Below are 18,879 nucleotides of genomic sequence, written 5' to 3' on the forward strand. Positions count from 1 at the left end.
GACCAACCTTTGATGACTTTGGTTTATTTTGAAGGTAGTAAAATCCTTTTTTATAGCTCCATGGTAAAATTATCTTCTACGGAGAAGCACATGTACCTGTGAATCAAAAAGTGATTTGTTCCCCTTAACTTCGAACATTTTTTGGTGAAAACCTACTTAGAAGGAGGCTAAGGAGGCTAGAAAAGATGATTTTGGGAAATTTGAACATTTCCCAATACAGTGGTATAGAGTAGAAATGCATTTTGGGTGAAACTAAGATTTTCACGTATGGGCATCACTGCTTTCCCCCTACAAGTTATTTATCGGCCATCAGAAAGTGATAACAATTACTAAATAAAGTACCTCCAGAACTGGGGGGGGTTGCTACGCTGCCATGTGGAAGCACAGCAGACATCGAACCCCACAGTTCAGGGAGGTGGGGGTGGGTAAGGTGGGAGGTGAAAAAAGTGCTATTCCACCCACCTGCTTCCCTGTTGAAGTCTTGGTCTTTACGTTAAAGATCTTTTGTCATTCGTCTAGCGTTTCAACAGCTTTGACATTGTTTTCCTATTGCTTTATTCATCCTGTTAGATGTTGATGAATGCATGGTCGGAACTCATGACTGTGTGGAAACTGGGAGCTTATGCAACAACACCATAGGATCATTTGAGTGCTACTGTGACTCCAGATATGAAACAGGAGTGGATGGTCATGACTGCATTGGTAAGGTTGAGTAAAGTAATTGTTAAATCCTAACAGGACTCCATGGTTCACTCGTTGGAAGATTGAGGACTGTTTTTGTTTTTTTGCATGATTTTCTTTGGCACATTGTGTTTAAAGGAGTTTCCACATTGTTGAATGGGTTTAAACTTGCATTTGTAGCTAAAAAAGTTAGAAACAAGAAGTCAAATATGTGGTAAATTTAGCTCATTTTCTCCTTCCCCTCACCAAAAAAAGTAGCAAGGAGAAGAAAATGAATGGAGGGCAAGAACCAATTTTTTTATTGGCCTAATATGATTTATATACAAATCAATCACCACCCATCCCAATCCCAACCCACCCTACATTGAAAAGTGGACTAAAATCTGACCCAAAGCCCTATGGGGCAGTTGAGGGGCACTGGGGAACCATTCAGAAGGTGTTTAATGTGCAGATCTGTGAAATTTAGATTCAAGATTGGTGTGTGACATACTGTTAGATTTCAATTGAAGACTGGCTGCATCTGGACATTGTTTCATTGTAGATAAAAAAAAAGCGAAATACTTAAGCCCCGGATTTGAAACAGAAAGCAAACAAATTTTTTATCTGAAAACTAAAGGTGTCTGTAATGTTTTGCATTTACTTAAATTAACAGTGGAAATCGAAAGCCGTAAGCAAATGATTTAAGATTTAAAATTTCAAGACAACTGGGTGTAGAAATTGTTTCTTTTAAGCATTTATGTGAGCCAGTGGCACACTACCTACCATTCTGCTTTAGAGGATCAGGAATAATTGATTGAATAGTAAAATAGAAAAATATAAATGTAAATAATAATGATAAAATAATAAAAGTTGTTTTCAGAAAATGATTCCATTTTCCCCCTTCTGCAATCCCCGGACCCAAGACCTGGATAGACCACTGATGTGAATGAAATATCCATAGTGCATACAGACGTGCTTCAACTTGAATTGATTTGGTTTTCTGTTTGTATTTCAGAAATTGACGAATGCACTGATGGCTTGCATGATTGCGATGCCGTCGCCACCTGCAACAACACTATTGGATCCTTTACTTGCACATGCAACTCGGGCTACAGTGGAACCGGGAAAAGTGGCCAATGTACAGGTGTGTCTGCAATGATGCATGGCACTGAAGCCTCTGTGCCACGACATTTTGACCAGAAAGTGCACTAGTGTGATATGTCAGGATTTGTCCCAATCTCAGGAACTTTGACCTCCAAGTTCTGGACTTGTAGAGGTTTAGTCATCAAGATTTTGTTGCATTTTTTCAAGAGTGTAAGATTCACATAATCATAGTCATTTATTTGTCAACTTGTTTTGGTAGCCATTATAAGCCTAAAAGTCTCAATACTTGGTATTATCAAATGATATCAAGCGAGGACAGTTTGAATAATTGAATGTTCATATATTTGAGCTTCCATTCAATCAAATATTGAGTCATACCAAATTCACCCGAAAGCAGAATATACAATATTTTTACAAAAAGACAACAAGCAAGTTTTGGCCTTATAAAGTAGTCAGCCATAATCATTCAACTTTTTCCTGTTTCATTTAATTGATTTGCACCTTGGAATACTCAATTTTGAAAATAAATTTAAAATTTTTGATGAACAGTCTATTTTCCGAGTATTTGAATAATTGGCACAGCCCTAGGCTGTTTCTCCACTAAATTGAGGAGAAGCCGCTGCTGTGAAGCCATTACATTCACACCACTTGTCCTTTTAAACTCTGGGCGCGCATAAATTATGGCTCGTCACAACCTCCCATGAGCCTCGAGCTAGACCAAAAGAGGGCGCAATTTGCCTAGCAGTGCGAGCTCCTTTGGTAAGAACTTCACTTTGCTGGTTCACAAACGAGTATGAAATGCGTGCGTGACGGTCGCATTGCTACCAACAGAATGAACACTCCCCACTAACATAACTCTTTTCTACCGATCAGGGGGTGCTTCTGCTCAAGGCGGATTGATTGAGGAGGCAAGCTCTGTGCAGGTTCCGCAGTAGTACTAATTCAGATCATCAAATAAGTCTACTTAGCTCTAACCCCAGTGTTTGCTTGTCAAAGAGTCCACTCATATTTATCCTCCGTCTTGCAGATGATGACGAGTGCAGCCTGAACACCCACGACTGTCACTCCGATGCCATCTGCACCAACACAGTGGGCTCCTTTACCTGTGCTTGTGGCTCTGGCTTCACTGGAGACGGTCAAAGCAGCGGGTCTGGATGCACAGGTAAAACTTTCCGAGATTATAAATGCGTGCCACTTTGACCTATTGCAGGGGTCACTGATATTTGTGGAAGTGGAAATATTGTGTCCTACCAATGGCGTAATCAGTGAGAATTCGTGAAATCAAATCAACATAGAGTAGCATGCCTTGCATCGTAGTTGGTGTTGAAATCAACTCTGCAGCATTTAGGCAAGCGATGGATACTTACCCCCCCCCCAATAGTGTGTTAAGAGTGCCTCTTTATATGCCTTGCACTGTGTAGAAGGTCCTAGTGCCTTGTTCACTTTAAACAGCGCTGAAATGAAACAGATGGTTATGAGCCCTTCCTCCACCACCCCTGGTTATTGATGTACTGGCTACCTTTCAGCATGGATGCTGAGTGCCTCTGTTCACATTTACCCATCAATCAAAATGACCTTGCTACACCACTACAGATGAAGAGCACTGCAGTGAATATATCACTCACATGATTATGTGTGTATAAGGCATTAGCGCGAGAACCAGCACGTGAACCAACACGCGTACGCACTCCATGTGTTCGCACTGCACTTCCTGGTTAGAAATGATGTCACACTTTAGTACTGTATAATCATTAGATTCGTCAGTGGTATTTGGTTTTGAGAAAAAGAAACAACAAAAACAAACAAATAAACAAACAAACAAACAAACAAACAACCCAACAAACAAAACATCATTGGTGATGTCCATAGTTTGATGATGAAACATGGTGAGACTCATGTTTCTGTATGTAAGCTGCACTGAGTTGAAGTGTACTCTCACTGGCCAAAAAAAAAAAAGGGTTGATGAAAAGTTTCCCAAGCAAGCCCATGCACGTGCTCAGCACACGTGAAGACTGACTGCACATACATGCACATTCAACCAGAATTTGAGTTTCCCCCAAAAGACCATCATTGCCACGTTAAAACGTGCACTCTCTTGATCCCATCCACAGCACATACCCTCAATGTACAAATCTCCAAATTATTGATGGGTCACATACTTGTACATTATGGCAGATGGTTTACCGGAGTACTGTCCTATGTTTACTGACTGCAAATATTTGTCTTAAAAATGTTTGGTTTGCAGATGATGATGAATGCACATCGGGAACAGATAACTGCCTAGACACATCCAGTAACGGTCGCTGTGTTAACGCACCGGGTTCCTTCAGCTGTCAGTGTGAGACTGGCTACTCTGGGGATGGAGTTACCTCCTGTTCAGGTGGGCAGGGCCGACACCTTTCTTATTTAGGAAGCATCCTCAGTCAGGAGAATGGAGTGTGTCTTGTTCATTCATGTCCCTACCTGAATGAACCATATTTATGAGGGATGTGCAGGTAATTTTGTCAAAATGAGTGTCAAGCACACTTTTGTTTTTGGTCATTTAAGGCAGAAAAATATTCTATTTTTTTGACTTTGGTGTGTCACTTAGTTTGGCGAGCCAAAAATGAGGTAGTTTATGGTTGAAAAGGTTGACTGTCCTCACTGCTTGGCATTTTAGACGACTTGTTGGAAAGCCAGTAGGTTGACAGGGAGTTTCTGGGACTGATTTTTGAGATTTGACAAGCAGCAAAAATACCCAAAAATTGTGACAGTAAACTGACGAGGGAGAGTTCAGCTCCTGATCATGAATAGGTATGATACATACATGTAGCATTGCTGATGGTCACCAGTCATCAGCTGAAGATTATGAATGATGCCCATTCTTTCTTGTATTATACATGAAATGTGTATGGCACTATGACAGGTCGCCAAAGGGAATGCAGTCGAGACACAACCTTTGACAGTATGTTAACCCAGCATGGCTTTAATAACGTCAATTATTTAAGAGGTTGCGATAGAATGGCGTGGGAATTGTTTTTAGGAATAACAAGAGAAACTAGATGACTGACTATAATTCTAGAACTGCCTGAGGAACTGTACATGAGGCAGTGCTGAATATACCAGTATATGCAGTGAAAAAGAGAATACAGTTGCAAGAAGAACTTCAGAAAGGAAAATCTCAGTCATGCATCCTGGTTTGATTCTCAATATCATTGACTCTGAATGAGTACTGTCAAATTTGAACCAGGTTCCTGTTAACGTATGCACTTGGAATGTTCCACTGTCAAAACGACAATACAACTACTGTAAGTTAGCTGTGCATGGCGGCTTTGCAAGGTCACACACCCTGTAGGCAGACACAGTATACATGTACACTTGTGTGCAATGCACTGCCTGGATCATGTTTCAGTGTACCACAGGGAAAACCTTGAATAATGCGTATAAGAACTGGCAATCAGAAAACAAATGTTCTTGAGTTAATTAGCTAAAAATTGAGATAAATGAACAATTGATCTTAATTTGAACTAATAATGAACTGATTGTCTACACAGTGCTGCATGAGTAGATGTTTTTTCCTCAAATCTCCTTCCCCCTATTTATTATCATGATACACAGATTTTGATGAGTGTTCCGGTTCCAATAGTTGTCATCCAAGCCGTGCCACCTGTGCCAACACCGTAGGCAGTTACACCTGTACTTGCAAGACGGGATTCACAGGGGACGGTACCACGTGTGCTGGTAAGCTTCAGCATGGGCTAGAGTCGGTATCCCGCTGTATATCAGTCATTCGTCGTTTTAGGGGGAGGGACCAACTTCTGGAGAGTCGCCCTGAGCCAAATTGATACATGTTGCTCACGGGTGTATCAGAGAGATAATCCGAAAGGAAAAGATTAATGTGGTACATTTCAGGAATTTAAACACTGTCTGTTTGTTAAGAAATATCACAAGTACAGAGTTTGTTTGTTCATGTATGAAGCAAATAACCACTCAAGTAATTTTTGCATCAAAGAGATGCAGATCTGAAAATTTGACTCCCACAATCGTTGTGATTTTTGTAAAAATCTACTTCGTTTAAATACTGTGTTTTTTTATCCTTTAGACTAAATTGCCACAATGCATACAAGGTCAAAAGAAGAGCTGACAATCAAATTTACCGAAACGTTAGTAATTATCAAAATCAGTAGTTGTCTAAAATGCTGACAAAATATGAGACTGGACAGTGCTTGAAATGATTATTCTTACATATAATTTTTGGATTCTCTGTAGTTTGTGGATCTTACTTAATCCTGCATTCCAAACTTGTTTAGCACATTTTGTGAGTGGCTAACCTTATGAACTGTTAACAATTTGGTCATAAGCATAATTTAATAAATTTTGTATTTAATGTTGTTTTTTATCCTGTTTCTGGCCAGATGAAAACGAGTGTTCATTAGGCAGCCATAATTGCCTGACAACTCTCGGCCAGTGTTCTAATAACATCGGCTCCTTCAGCTGTGGTTGCATCAGTGGCTACTCAGGAGATGGCCTGACCACCTGCACAGGTATGACAGGTGTATTGTACGGCCTCCCTTTGGGGGGTCAGATTTTCAAGGTTTACCAGGAAACCAGCATCATGCTTTCTCATAATGATCTGTTTCCCACTTACAGCAGTCATTAATATTCAGAATCTCATGCTAGACACACATTAATGCACCAGCACACAGTTCTCCGTGAAACTTACCTTGCTATGCTGCTATGATTTGTAGACGATTTTCTTGTGATGTAAAATGACGGGCAAAGGCATGTCAGGAAGCATACCATGTCCGTGTCCATTTTGGAATCTGTATATTTCTATTGACAATTTCATATTGGCCAGAATGTTCAGAGACTTGGAAAGTGCTTTTCCATGCACATCGGTGTAAATTGAGTGCTGACCATCAAAAATCATGTGACTGAATATTCTCTACAGCACGCTGTGAAAATTAGTCTAGAATTATCCTGCAAGGTATTCTTCGGGTGACTGGCGTACTGTGCTTTGAGTTCAAAAAGGTTGACTTGTTTCCCAGACTGAATTTATACCATGCCATCTTGGATTCCAGCACATTCTCGTCAGACTCGAAGGGATCTGGTCTGCAACAGTGTCATCCAGTTTTTTCCATACCTCATTCATGAAACATATTCATGGGTGAGAATCGAAATCCCACTGGTCTATTCATCATCACGTGTCACTAAATATTTAGCAAGAGCACATGGGAGGATCTTTGGATAAGTCAAATATGCTAATGTACTGAACTATCACCCAGAAACAGCTCAGTGGAACAGTCGAGAGGATAAAGTAGACATATGTGAGCATGGCCTTAGCTTCACACGAACAGATGAAGGCGCATTTCCATGCTGCCTTTGTTTCTTGCTCTTGCAATTCAATGGCAACTGAATGTGTCTGAGTTATGTAAAACAAATACGACATGGTTTATTTCAAGTGGACGGCCAAATTTAACCTGCTTTATATGAGAAGTTTCACCCCAGAAACCAGTTTATTAACTTCTGGTACTTCAGGGAGCTAAAATCTAAACTCTGATTATTTTATTTTTGTACACTGTTGACCTCATTTTAGATATTGAAAGTCTAATGGGGAGGGTTTTTGAACTCCCAAACAATCCAGCAGCAGGTTAAACGATGTGACCTTGGGCAAGTCACTTGCTTCCTATTTGTCTCTTTCCATGCCCTATTAAGGTATAGATGGTGGTTTTTGATTAGCCATAACAGCATCAAGCTGTATACTAACCATGGGGCTGAGATGGTTTGAGGAATGTTTATGGGCCTGGTGTGCAGGGATAATAATGATGTAGTACCTTGAACACCAAGACTGGTACCTGTCAGCATTTTATACTCATTATGATAAATGTATCATCTGGGCATTGTCTTGTCCATTATGTATCTCTGCAGTGCATTATCTGTTTACGCACATGTTTCTCCCATCCCAATCCCTGTGGTCATAGATGTGGACGAGTGCTTCACTGCCAATGACTGCAACCCACTGGCAACCTGCAACAACACCATTGGCAGCTACACTTGTACCTGCACAGCTGGTTACCAGGGCAGCGGCAAGGTTTGCACAGGTAGGAGCCTATCAGCTGCAGCTGGTTACCAGAGCAGCGGCAGGTAGGAGCCATGAGCTGCAGCTGGTTACCAGGGCAGCGGCAAGGTTTGCACAGGTAGGAGCCTATCAGCTGCAGCTGGTTACCAGAGCAGCGGCAGGTAGGAGCCATGAGCTGCAGCTGGTTACCAGGGCAGCGGCAAGGTTTGCACAGGTAGGAGCCTATCAGCTGCAGCTGGTTACCAGAGCAGCGGCAGGTAGGAGCCATGAGCTGCAGCTGGTTACCAGGGCAGCAGCAAGGTTTGCACTGGCAGGAGCCTATCAGCTGCAGCTGGTTACCAGAGCAGCAGCAGGTAGGAACCATGAGCTGCAGTTGGTTACCAGGGCAGCGGCACGGTTTGCACAGGCAAGAGCCTATCAGCTGCAGCTGGTTACCAGAGCAGCGGCAAGGTGTGCACAGGTAAGGAGCCTATCAGCTGCAGCTGGTTGCCAGGGCAGCGGCAAGGTGTGCACAGGTAAGGAGCCTATCAGCTGCAGCTGGTTGCCAGGGCAGCGGCAAGGTTTGCACAGGTAGGAGCCTATCAGCTGTAGCTTGTTACCAGGGCAGCGGTAAGTAGGAGCCATGAGCTGCAGCTGGTTACCAGGGCACTGGCAAGGTGTGCACAGGTAAGGAGCCTATCAACTGCAGCAGGTTGTCATGGCAGCGGCAAGGTGTGCACAGGTAAGGAGCCTATCAGCTGCAGCTGACCCCCTGGTAATCCTAATCCTCCCGGTAACCTTCAAATCCACGGGTTTTGATTTAGGAAAAGGCAGCTGAGCTACTGTTTATGGCCAGATTTGATATCCCTTGAATTTAAAATTTGTGGAGTATGCCATTTGATGTGCATCATGTAGATTCCGGAGGATTGAGGAAGGTGTTTGAAAAAAGTAATCATCAAGTAATTCATACTTGCAAATCTCATGCACTGGGCTGAGATATTTGACAAAACATGATACCAAGGTTTACAAGCAGCATAAAAATGGACTATGTCTTTGGGTTACTTTTAGTCTACAAAAAAACAAATCTGACTTATGGATCTTGAATAATGCATGTCTTTCCAATCTGATTCCAGATATCAATGAATGTGTAATTGGCACACACGACTGTCTGTCGTCCAATGCATTCTGTATCAACAGCGTTGGTTCCTGGGATTGTTACTGTGACGTCGGCTTTACTGGTGATGGGGTTACAAGTTGCATAGGTAAGCCGTGGAATTATTTGTCTTCTTGTGATTTTGTAAACCAAGTGTAGTTTGTAGAGTATTGTAACTTTGTCCATGATAACGCAGGTTCCCAAGCCAAAAGTTGAACTTTGAACTTTGTTCACTGAGCTGTACTCATTTGCCCATGGTACCCTCAAGTTTACCTCAGGTTCCATGTTCAGGTGCAAAAACAATTGTCATGTTCGGCATTCGCAGCAGTCAGCAACTGTTGGAAGGGCCATGCAGTGATCTTTTTCTTAGATACAAATGTTGTGCAACTTTTTAGTCCTTTTAAATGTTTGAAACCATTTGGCATCTTTTTAGTCGCTTTGTTACTGACAGGTGCGCGTTTGAACCATTAAGCATTTCCCATGCTTTCTCTGAGAAATAAGGGTGTTGTTACTTTGATGTCATTCCAGATAGGCACTCTTGACTAACAAGGGATTTCCTACTCATGTTGTGCCCCCAAAATTTGCTTAATGAAGACATTTTTGTGAGAACATATACTGGTGTACTGTTTATGAACGGAAACAACATATCACCAAAAAAAGAAAATTTAAGACTGCAAATTTCCGTTAGTGTAAACACCAAATATGTTCCCAATGCCCTATAAAATAGCAAAATAAATGAAAATATCAGTGGAAGGAAAGTAAAAGATAATTCTCAAGAAATTGATTTCAATGTTGGATTTTATCTGCACCAAATATGTTCCCAAAGCCCTATAAAATAGCAAAATAAATGAAAATATCAGTGGAAGGGAAATAAAAGTTAATTCCCAAGAAATCGATTTCAATGTTGGATTTTATCCGCAGGCAAACTTGAATTCTCAATTCTGATCGGTCGATCCATATTGCACGGTTCATATCAAACCCTGTGTAATGAGCTGTTCTAACTCAACGCATTGCGCTAAAAGGAAAACGCACAACTGCAAAATTTACCTTAAATTCAAAGGTGACCCGTTTCCATGCATAAGCCCTTATAGCATCTTTACTGCACATCAAGTTGTGTCCCGTATACTTCGGCTTCGTGGTATACGCGACATAGACGCACTACATTATTTCCGTGTTCCACTCACACTCCTGTGATAACTGATAGTATACACCTTTATGCACAGCAATTATTATCGTTATTATCCATGCTTTAATCTCAACAGATGATGATGAATGTGCAAATAACACCCACAGCTGTCACCCAACATTGGGTGTATGCACCAACACAGCTGGCTCCTATGTGTGCTCCTGCCAGAACGGCTATGCAGGCAACGGCCGGGCCTGCGTGGGTAAGTGTTCTGACACTCTCATGTGGCGCAGTGCACACCTAATAATTCTTGAGGTCGCCAAGAAGTTGCTGATTGTGAGAAGACATCTGCCTCACTGATGGATATGGATTGTGTAAAACACTTGAAGGGGTCCAAGCAATGAATCTTCTTACATTTTTTGTGCAACTTGATACTCCATTTAGTATGCAAGCTATTTTATGTCATTTGTGGGTTATATTAATGGCAGGTTCTACAAAATATGAGCCCTTTGTTTATACTGAACATAGTGGGGGGTTCTTATTTCCTGAAGTGAACATCAGTGAATTAATTCCCAATGTCTGATGAAATGAGGGGAGTCATGCCTGATATGTGGAACACGGATGACATTGCCCATCCTGCATTTTGATCGCAACTAAATAATTAAAGTCTTGAATGTCAGCATTATTGACGGAAATAAATAACCTGTAGAATCCAGCCACCTCATTAATGGAAGTAATAATTTCGACTGTAATGTTTGACAGATGTGTAAGTGATGACAGATGATATTTACATATTTGAAAACCATAATCACAAAATTAAAATATATGTCTCACAAATTATTGAGTCCGGCAGTCGGCAGTTGCAAATTCCATCAACAATGTCAACAATTTAAACAGTGAGTAAAATAAAAAAGATGTATAACATGGAGCTCAAGGAAATAGTGCAATAAAGGACCCCAAACCGTCATCTTTTTACAACTTGAACTATCATATTGATATCAAGTACATGCAGTACAGGTCAGAATTTTAGCCAACACTAGCTAACACGATCAGTGAACCTGACACGCTGTTCAATACACGCTTTGCGGTTTTTACCGTGCGTTGCTGGTCCAGTGCATGATATGCCTGACCCTGCACCTCATTATCTTGGCAGGGCTTGTGACTGCAGACCGCAAAGGTGATCGACAACGTGCAGTGAACCACTGCACGTGCAGAGCCGTCGCTTCAGCTTCGTGTATGCATGTACATGTACACAGTGCACTGAATAAGTGAAATTACGTACATGTAGTGCCGGGCTGGCAAGATGACCATCTTGAAGTGTCGAAATATGTATCACTATCACAGCTGGTTTTTAGTGGAGTAGGCTTTGTTAATATTTACTTGTTTGATTTAGTAACCATATTTATATAACTATGATGTCTCTTTCCTGTTATTACAAGAAAGAAATTCAAATTCATAGCAAGCAGCGAGCTATGGCAGCTTTGCTTTTCTAGTTTTAGGTAGGGTTTCCAGCTCAAAGGTCAAAAACTGATGCGAAAAATCCCCACCTTACATTCAATTTATATTCACGCGATTTGAACACACACTGAGCTCAAGTACGGCAACAAGTTTGTGAATGCTAGGATCTCTGTAGTGGAGGCCATCTTGACTAAAATTTGGCTAGTGGACCGGTGAGGTCAACCCTGTTTATATTTTGTGGATTTCTTACAAAATAGTTTTCTCTAATTTAGGAAAGGCTTTGTCATAAAAACTGCTAGTTATAGTTGTCTCGGTTGACAAATTGATTTCACACTTGGATATTTTCTGTGCCTGATTCAGATGTTTTTGGAGCCATTCAGACATAAAACCAAAAGTGTTGCCTGCATGGCACTTTTATCGATCCTGTATGGCCAAACAAAACGATTTATCTTCAAAAATCATTTTGTGATGCCTGCTACATACAAGGTAAACTACTGACAACATATCCGTGGAATTTGAAGATAACTTGAGCTGCAGTCAAGCTGAATACTTTTTGTTGTGGGAAACTAGGAAAATGACTGTTCCTGTCAACAAAGGCCTGGCTGTTCTAGGGTCTGCGTGTAGCATGTGCATGTGTATACTCAGCAGATCGGATTGCAGTGTTGGCAATCTCTGTTAATGCAGGGTCAGCGTGTTTCGTGTTTGCGGTTAACTCCTTTCGTGTCTGTTTGACTCAATATATGCTAAGCGTGTTTGTGTGTCGGCCAAAATTCTGACCTGTACCGTATGTTTTCCTAAACCCTGCCCCAAAAAAGTGATGACGACAACCCTGGGAAGTCCAATTTTTTATGCTGACGTTTGAGAAACGTTTTGCTGCTTTGTGGGCTGTTTGACCTTTGACATCAGCCCAGACAGTGCACCCTCTTTTCACTCCCTATTCATGGACCTCTTCACAGAAGTGCAACGCACTGGGATTTTTCTCTTTGTACTGAGGAAACTCTGTCAAACTGAATGACGGTATGAAAATGGCGTTTGAGACATAGAATATGGCTTGTGATGACAATCAAGTTGTCTGGGTTTTTTCCATCATATATTCCCCAACCCTTGTCATTATTTTCCCACCACAGGAAGTTGGGACAGTCTGATGTCATCAGTGTTTGTTTGTTCACAGAAATTGATGAGTGCCTCGGGGTGACGTGCACTGACCGTGGTACTTGCATGGATAATGTCGGCTACTACGAATGCAACTGTGACTGGAGTTTCTGGGGAACAGACTGCGAATTAGGTAAGGTTGATCACACTCGCTTGGTTTCCCTGTGGGCTGTGTGCGAGTGATGAAACTCACATTACTCCTGACTACACCAAAGGCAGGAGTATGACCCATAGGTAAGCAAGAGAATTGTCTCAATCAGCCCAGGAGTATACACTTGCATCATGGGCTTATTTTAAGATGGTAGAAAGGCAGATATGTTCCATTAGTGAGAGTAATGTGAGTAACATTTTCCTCTCCCCCGAGTAATTAGAGTAACACACACAAATGCAGCAAACGCTTTCGAAACTGACAGTCTGTACTCCGCTATTGTGATAACTTTGGAGTGACAGTGACACTGTTCTGTCTACATTGGAGCTTATCTGTGGCGTAACAGTGATCCTTTCTCCTCTGCCCCCCCCCTGAAAAGAGCCTGGCTCCCTCCCTGGAACTAGTTGCATGTGCACACTGATTGTAAAAGCATTCCTATTTTGGTCAGCAATGTGTTCAGGGGCATAACACGGACGAGGGCGTTTGAAGCATGTGTCACTAAACACATATCCCCAGACGACGTTCTTCTTGGTGTCGGTGGACATCCACTGCGGACAGAGAACTCCAATTCACAGAGTTTATTTTGCTGAGAAATGTGATAGATATTCTGTGATACACTAGGCTTTCTTCGTAGCAGAAATATCCAGGCCAAAAGCAAGTTTGTGCATTGCATTGCATACTTGCACAGCATAGAGTGGAATCTTCGGCAAACTGTTCACTGTTGATGTTCACCTTGGTTTAACTCACAAGCCTGCACATCATCTGTGACGGAAAATGTGGTGGACCATTTCCTAAGCATCAAGAAAATGTCCAAAGAGAGACACCCCTTTGTTCATTTGTATTACTTGATGATCAAATTTGTTTTGGATATCTACACTACAAGACTAACTAGATTGATAGCTGTCTATGTACAAGATAACTTTCTACATTCGGTAGTTAATTATTGATGTAGTTTTCATGAAACTTGATTGATATTCTATTTGGCCGAGGTCCTCGGAAATGTGACCATGGGGTCACTGCACAATTCACTAGTATTTCATAACATTTACCACTATGCATATTTTAACTGTGTCTGGTCAGAGTCCAAGTATGCTGACTCCATGCCACAGTACCCAGGCTCCCTCTGGTGGACGTTCAACGAGTTTAACACCACCGGCGACGATAAGTACGCCAATCAGGATGTCAACGCCACAGAATTCAACGCCTACCCAGGCCTGGCCATTCAACACGACTACGGCATCTCCAACTACTCCATCCGGACCCGGCTGAATGGCACCGACGACTGCCTGAACTTTGGTGACTTTGTGGGCCACTGCATCAGCGAGCCAGCCCTGTGCACGGATGGGCTGACAGTGTCCCTGTGGATTCGGCTGACAGAGGACGAGGTGAATGAAGCGGGACCTGTCTACATACTCAGCTCAGGTGAATATCTGGATGCCTCACAGGCAAACTATTGTCCTACTGTGAAACGCTTCACTAACCCCACAAGGGCCCTTCTAACAGCTTTCTACAGTGGCAGATTCCAGTCGTCTTCCCTGAGATATTGGGTCGTCCGTTAAAATCTCCTTTGAAATTTGAAATGCAAATAAGAACATCCACGCTTTGTTCGTCTGAATTATTTTTGGGGGGTATTTGGTGGTCTGGACTTGTTTTGCACAGTAGCAACAAGTGAGCAGAAGTTCAGGGAGGAATACACCATGAAAATGGAGAAGCTGACGTGTTTTGCAACGCATGTAACTGTGACATGATAAATATGAAACACCCTGGGTCTTATCATCTTACAACACTGAGAAGCACATTAGTTAGGGAAAAAAATAGCTCTGCTTCCGATTAAATAGGGTCGGTTGGTAAGGATTTTTTGAAAGTTTTTTGTTGCTGATTAAACGGGACGAAAGTTGCCAGAAATTGCCACAAAAGTGATTACAATAAAAACTTACCAGAATCAATGTGGAAATATAATCAACAATTAACTACAATTTACACTTGCACAATGCTAGTCAGGTAAATGGGTAATTCCTGAAATTAGGGGTCCATTTTTTCATGTCCCTGTCACAACTGATTATGATTTTATATGTTCAGAACTCATTTTCTGATGAATTAAAGCAAATTATCTGCCAAACAAATAGTAATAGTTTGAAATCAATTCCAGTGATATTTTCAAGTCAAATAACAAAGTTCAGACGTAACAGGGACACAAAAAGTCACACGTTTGGACCCCTAATTTCTGGAATTACCCAAATACAAGTGTTTGGACATGAAAAGAAATTGCTGACAGGTGTTTGTTTGAAAGAAAAGACAACAGGATTTATTTTAAACTTAAACATTTTTTTTTGTAATTTGCTGATGAAAATTTTGGGGGTCGCGCCGAAAAATTGGGGTTGGTTGTGAAACCGGAACTGGAAGTGCAATAGGATTACACTTTTTTGTTTTGAAAAGTTGGCATCTCTGCTATCTATCAGTACTGTCAGTAATATTTAAACATGTTTATTACCTAATAGCAAGTGTTTAGAAAAGTGATGTTAACACAGATTTTGTGATGTATGGCCAGTGCATGAGCATAAGATTGTTTTCCATCAATGGAAAAATCCTTCAAGTTAGTGTTTTTCATGAGTAGAGTTGTGATTGGGTTTCCAAATCAAATTGCCAGTCTCTCCTCTCCATCTAGCCACCTGTCAGGATTTCCAGTCATCCAGTTCTCAAATCACTCGGAAGCAGACAGCTCCTAGAATCAGCTCTGTTCAGGATGCTTGCTGATATGTTAGCCTGTATGATTGATATAAGCCTGTATAAGATGACTGTATCTTTCAGGGTTATGCTAGATTTACAGACAACCCTTTTTTACCCATTTCCTAATTTCTGACCTCTGACACTCTTCTCTTCTAGGTCCTCCGGATTCCATCGGTTTCAGCATCTACCGAGACACCAGGAAGATCGGCTTTGTACTGAATGAAGGAACGACGCAGTGGACGGCGGAGGTCACTGACGCTGTACCTGCCAACTTGTGGAAGAATGTGGCATTTGCTTGGAGTGCCTCCACAGGCATGTCGGTAAGGAATCCCGGATGGCCATCCTCCTCTCCCCCTTGGGCAGTTGGGGCATTAGAACAAGCAGTATTTCACATCAGGGAGCCAACAATGTGGTTGTGTCCGCATTCTTGCTCCACCACATTCTGTAGTAAGCATGCTGCTTTCTTTAAGGCAGTGATTCTCAGACAAGAAGTGTGTTTCCATTTGATTGTCTACTACAAAACGGTTGGTGCACTCACAGCCTAGCCATACAGTTTACTCTGGTAAAAAGTGACTGATCTCATAATATGTAGTGTGCGTTAGTCAGAGTTGTCGTTGACATTTCCAGATGAAACGCTTTTATATCTCTATCCCAGTTTTGGTCTTGTCTGTGTCACTCTCAACATCTCTCAGGTCAACATGGAAACCAGGCTTAATTGGAGTGTTTAATGGCTTTTGTTTGGACACAGCAGGTTCGTAACTTTCCTCGTTGGATTTTTATGTGACAAAAGCTTCCTCACCTCAGGACGGTTTCTCTCTGTGGCTGTCTCTGTGTGCAGGTTTTTATCGACGCCGTGAGGCAGGTAGACGTGGAAGATGGGACCAACAACCCTCTGGCCCCGGTCGTCAGCTACCTCACCCTGGGTTGCCGGTACAACGGAGCCGAAAACACAGGCCACTCCTCGGGGCTGTTTGACGAACTGGCCATCTGGATGGGCAGGTTTAATGACTCTCACCAGCTGCCTTGGTTGATGGGAGGCTGGGGTAAGAACATGACAATTTATTTAAGTCAAATTTCAATTCAATGATATCTGTTTGCATTTTGCAGTTACCCAAATGAGAATTCTGTGATTACATTATACATTGTCTTGACAAGGCAGAACTTGAGTTGGAAATGTCTTAGCATAAAAAAAATTATGATACTTGGAAAACAAGACAACACCTTCAAAACAGAAACTCTAACCACACTCATGGACGTGTCCACTTTCATCTATTATTTTTCCATTTTAAAAGTTTCATAACCTCATTTGATATTACTGGGAAAAGCTTTCCTTTTCAGGATTTTTTCCAAGTTTTTCTTTTTGGGGGGGTTCCTTTCCACGATATCATGATGGCCTAATTTGTCATTGTGTAAATACTTTGAATACATTAAATGCAGAGTGGCTTTGCGGCAACATCCCGAGATGTTGGGAACTAGCAAGGACATTGTACATAGTGAAAAACAGGTCCGTTTGTTGTCGCAGCATTGAACAGAAGAATTCGACCTGAGATGCATAATCCTTGTGCGAAAGTCCCCTGAGTGGTGACCAGAAGGGCTCCCTCAAGAGTTTGCTCATTTCCTTCATGATCATTCAGTTTTTTAAACTACGTTTTTGCCAATATATTTCTGACTTGAATAGCCTGGAATTTTCACCTTTACTGTGCGTCACTGATAGCTTTACCTTGGTTGTCTAGCTTTTTATGTTCACAATTTCGGCACTGTTAACCATCAATATTCCCAGTAATTTCTCAATTCAGTTCTTATCATGAAGTCTGCGTTCCATGGTTATTGCTGTTAACTGCCAGTATCTTTAACCAGACAGTTGCCCTTTCGACCTGTCCTCCTTTGAAGGGAATCCCTCTTCACTTCCTCACAGTCCTATACCCTGATATCCTTCTTGCACTTGAACACTTTGTGTTTTTTTTCACCAACAGACAAAGATGACTGTGTGACAGAGCCATGTGAACACGGCCAATGCTTTGACACCGGCATAGCATCCTACAGATGTGAATGTGACCCTGGTTACAACGGTACCAACTGTGAAATCGGTATGCTGCTTAATCTGTCGTCTTCTTCATGTGTCAATTTGTAACTGGCTGTGAAATGCAGTTCTGCTCTTAGCAATAGACTCGGGCTGTTTACAATGGCTTCTTTATTGGCAGTCTCCAAACACTGGGGAAAAATGCATCTGCATGCCAGTAGAGGTTGATATCTTGTAAGATATCCCATGATAGAACTGCAAGAATTTTTTTGGGAGGGGATGTCTTTTAACATTTCCCCAGTACAATAAAGGCCCTTCTGTGGCCACTCAAAGGAAGAAAGAGAAATAGAAAGAAAAGGTGAATAAGAGAAAGTGTGCCATGTTCAATATCAAACATGCTTTTCCACCTTGCGCTTCAAATGGGATGTTTTCTTGGATGACGACAAAGAATTTCAGAGCAGAACAGCCTGTGGAAGAACCTGGTGGAATACACCACAGAATTTCACAGATATCATTCAAACTGAAGTGTTGTAGATGAAGAAATGACATGACATTGCAGACGTTATGCATTGATTTCAAACCTGACTTACTGAGTTGTATCATGCACTTTCATGTCGCTACATGTAATTTGTTCCCTGTAGTTCATCTGATGATGGGCTTCAAATTGTCTTGAAGAATATCATGTATTTTGATACCCTTTTGTTGCCTTTATGAGGTAAATTTAGTATTTGGAACATTGTACATTGCCCTGTTTGCAGTTTTTAGCTCATTTTACCAAATCCAAATCTAACATACTTTCCGGTTGTTGCATTTGATTTGTTGCTTGTAATTCACCTAGCCAGAGAGCTATGAATTTGCTTGTAGTGGTAGGACTTCATACAGTTTTGCAGCGTGGTATCCTTTGTTGCCTTTGTTAGAGACTGTGAAGTATTTTGTTAATTATTCTTTGCCCCACTTGGAAGTATTGTACTCAACTTAATACTAAACCTAATTCACTTTCATTTTGATTACACAACTCATAGATGATAAATAAAAATACTGAATAATTATCAAATATTTTTGACATCCACAGTTAGTACTTGTCATGATTTTCAAACTTTCTGCCTTTTTATTCTGAATTCTTGTCTTTGCTGTCTATTTTTTCCCTAACAGAAATTGATGAGTGTGAGTCCAACCCATGCCAGCAAGGCGGGACATGTACAGATTTCATTGCCTATTACCATTGCGATTGCGTCTTTGGATATACCGGTCACAGCTGCCATCTGGGTGAGCTGCTTTTACTTGATTTGTTTTA

At 41.5% G+C, this 18,879-nt stretch overlaps 1 protein-coding gene across 5 annotated transcripts in view; it reads left to right on the forward strand.

The window, feature by feature from the left end:
• LOC110986089 (uncharacterized) overlaps window positions 1-18,879 on the forward strand; it is a 58,200-nt gene that overhangs the window by 3,421 nt on the left and 35,900 nt on the right. For all 5 annotated transcript variants that reach the window (XM_087138104.1, XM_087138103.1, XM_087138105.1 and 2 more), the window contains 15 exons: window positions 571-702; window positions 1,676-1,804; window positions 2,792-2,926; window positions 4,010-4,144; window positions 5,362-5,484; window positions 6,159-6,287; window positions 7,725-7,844; window positions 8,935-9,063; window positions 10,217-10,342; window positions 12,710-12,823; window positions 13,919-14,260; window positions 15,722-15,885; window positions 16,404-16,608; window positions 17,539-17,652; window positions 18,738-18,851. In XM_087138104.1, the coding sequence (XP_086994230.1) occupies window positions 585-702; window positions 1,676-1,804; window positions 2,792-2,926; window positions 4,010-4,144; window positions 5,362-5,484; window positions 6,159-6,287; window positions 7,725-7,844; window positions 8,935-9,063; window positions 10,217-10,342; window positions 12,710-12,823; window positions 13,919-14,260; window positions 15,722-15,885; window positions 16,404-16,608; window positions 17,539-17,652; window positions 18,738-18,851 (2,197 nt within the window). In that variant the 5' untranslated portion in view covers window positions 571-584. The remainder of the gene's footprint in view (window positions 1-570; window positions 703-1,675; window positions 1,805-2,791; window positions 2,927-4,009; window positions 4,145-5,361; window positions 5,485-6,158; window positions 6,288-7,724; window positions 7,845-8,934; window positions 9,064-10,216; window positions 10,343-12,709; window positions 12,824-13,918; window positions 14,261-15,721; window positions 15,886-16,403; window positions 16,609-17,538; window positions 17,653-18,737; window positions 18,852-18,879) is intronic.

This window comes from Acanthaster planci, linkage group LG06 (genome assembly GCF_054643075.1).
Source record: "Acanthaster planci isolate LZ-2023a linkage group LG06, COTS_SCS, whole genome shotgun sequence".
In the NCBI taxonomy this organism is placed as follows: Eukaryota; Metazoa; Echinodermata; class Asteroidea; order Valvatida; family Acanthasteridae; genus Acanthaster; species Acanthaster planci.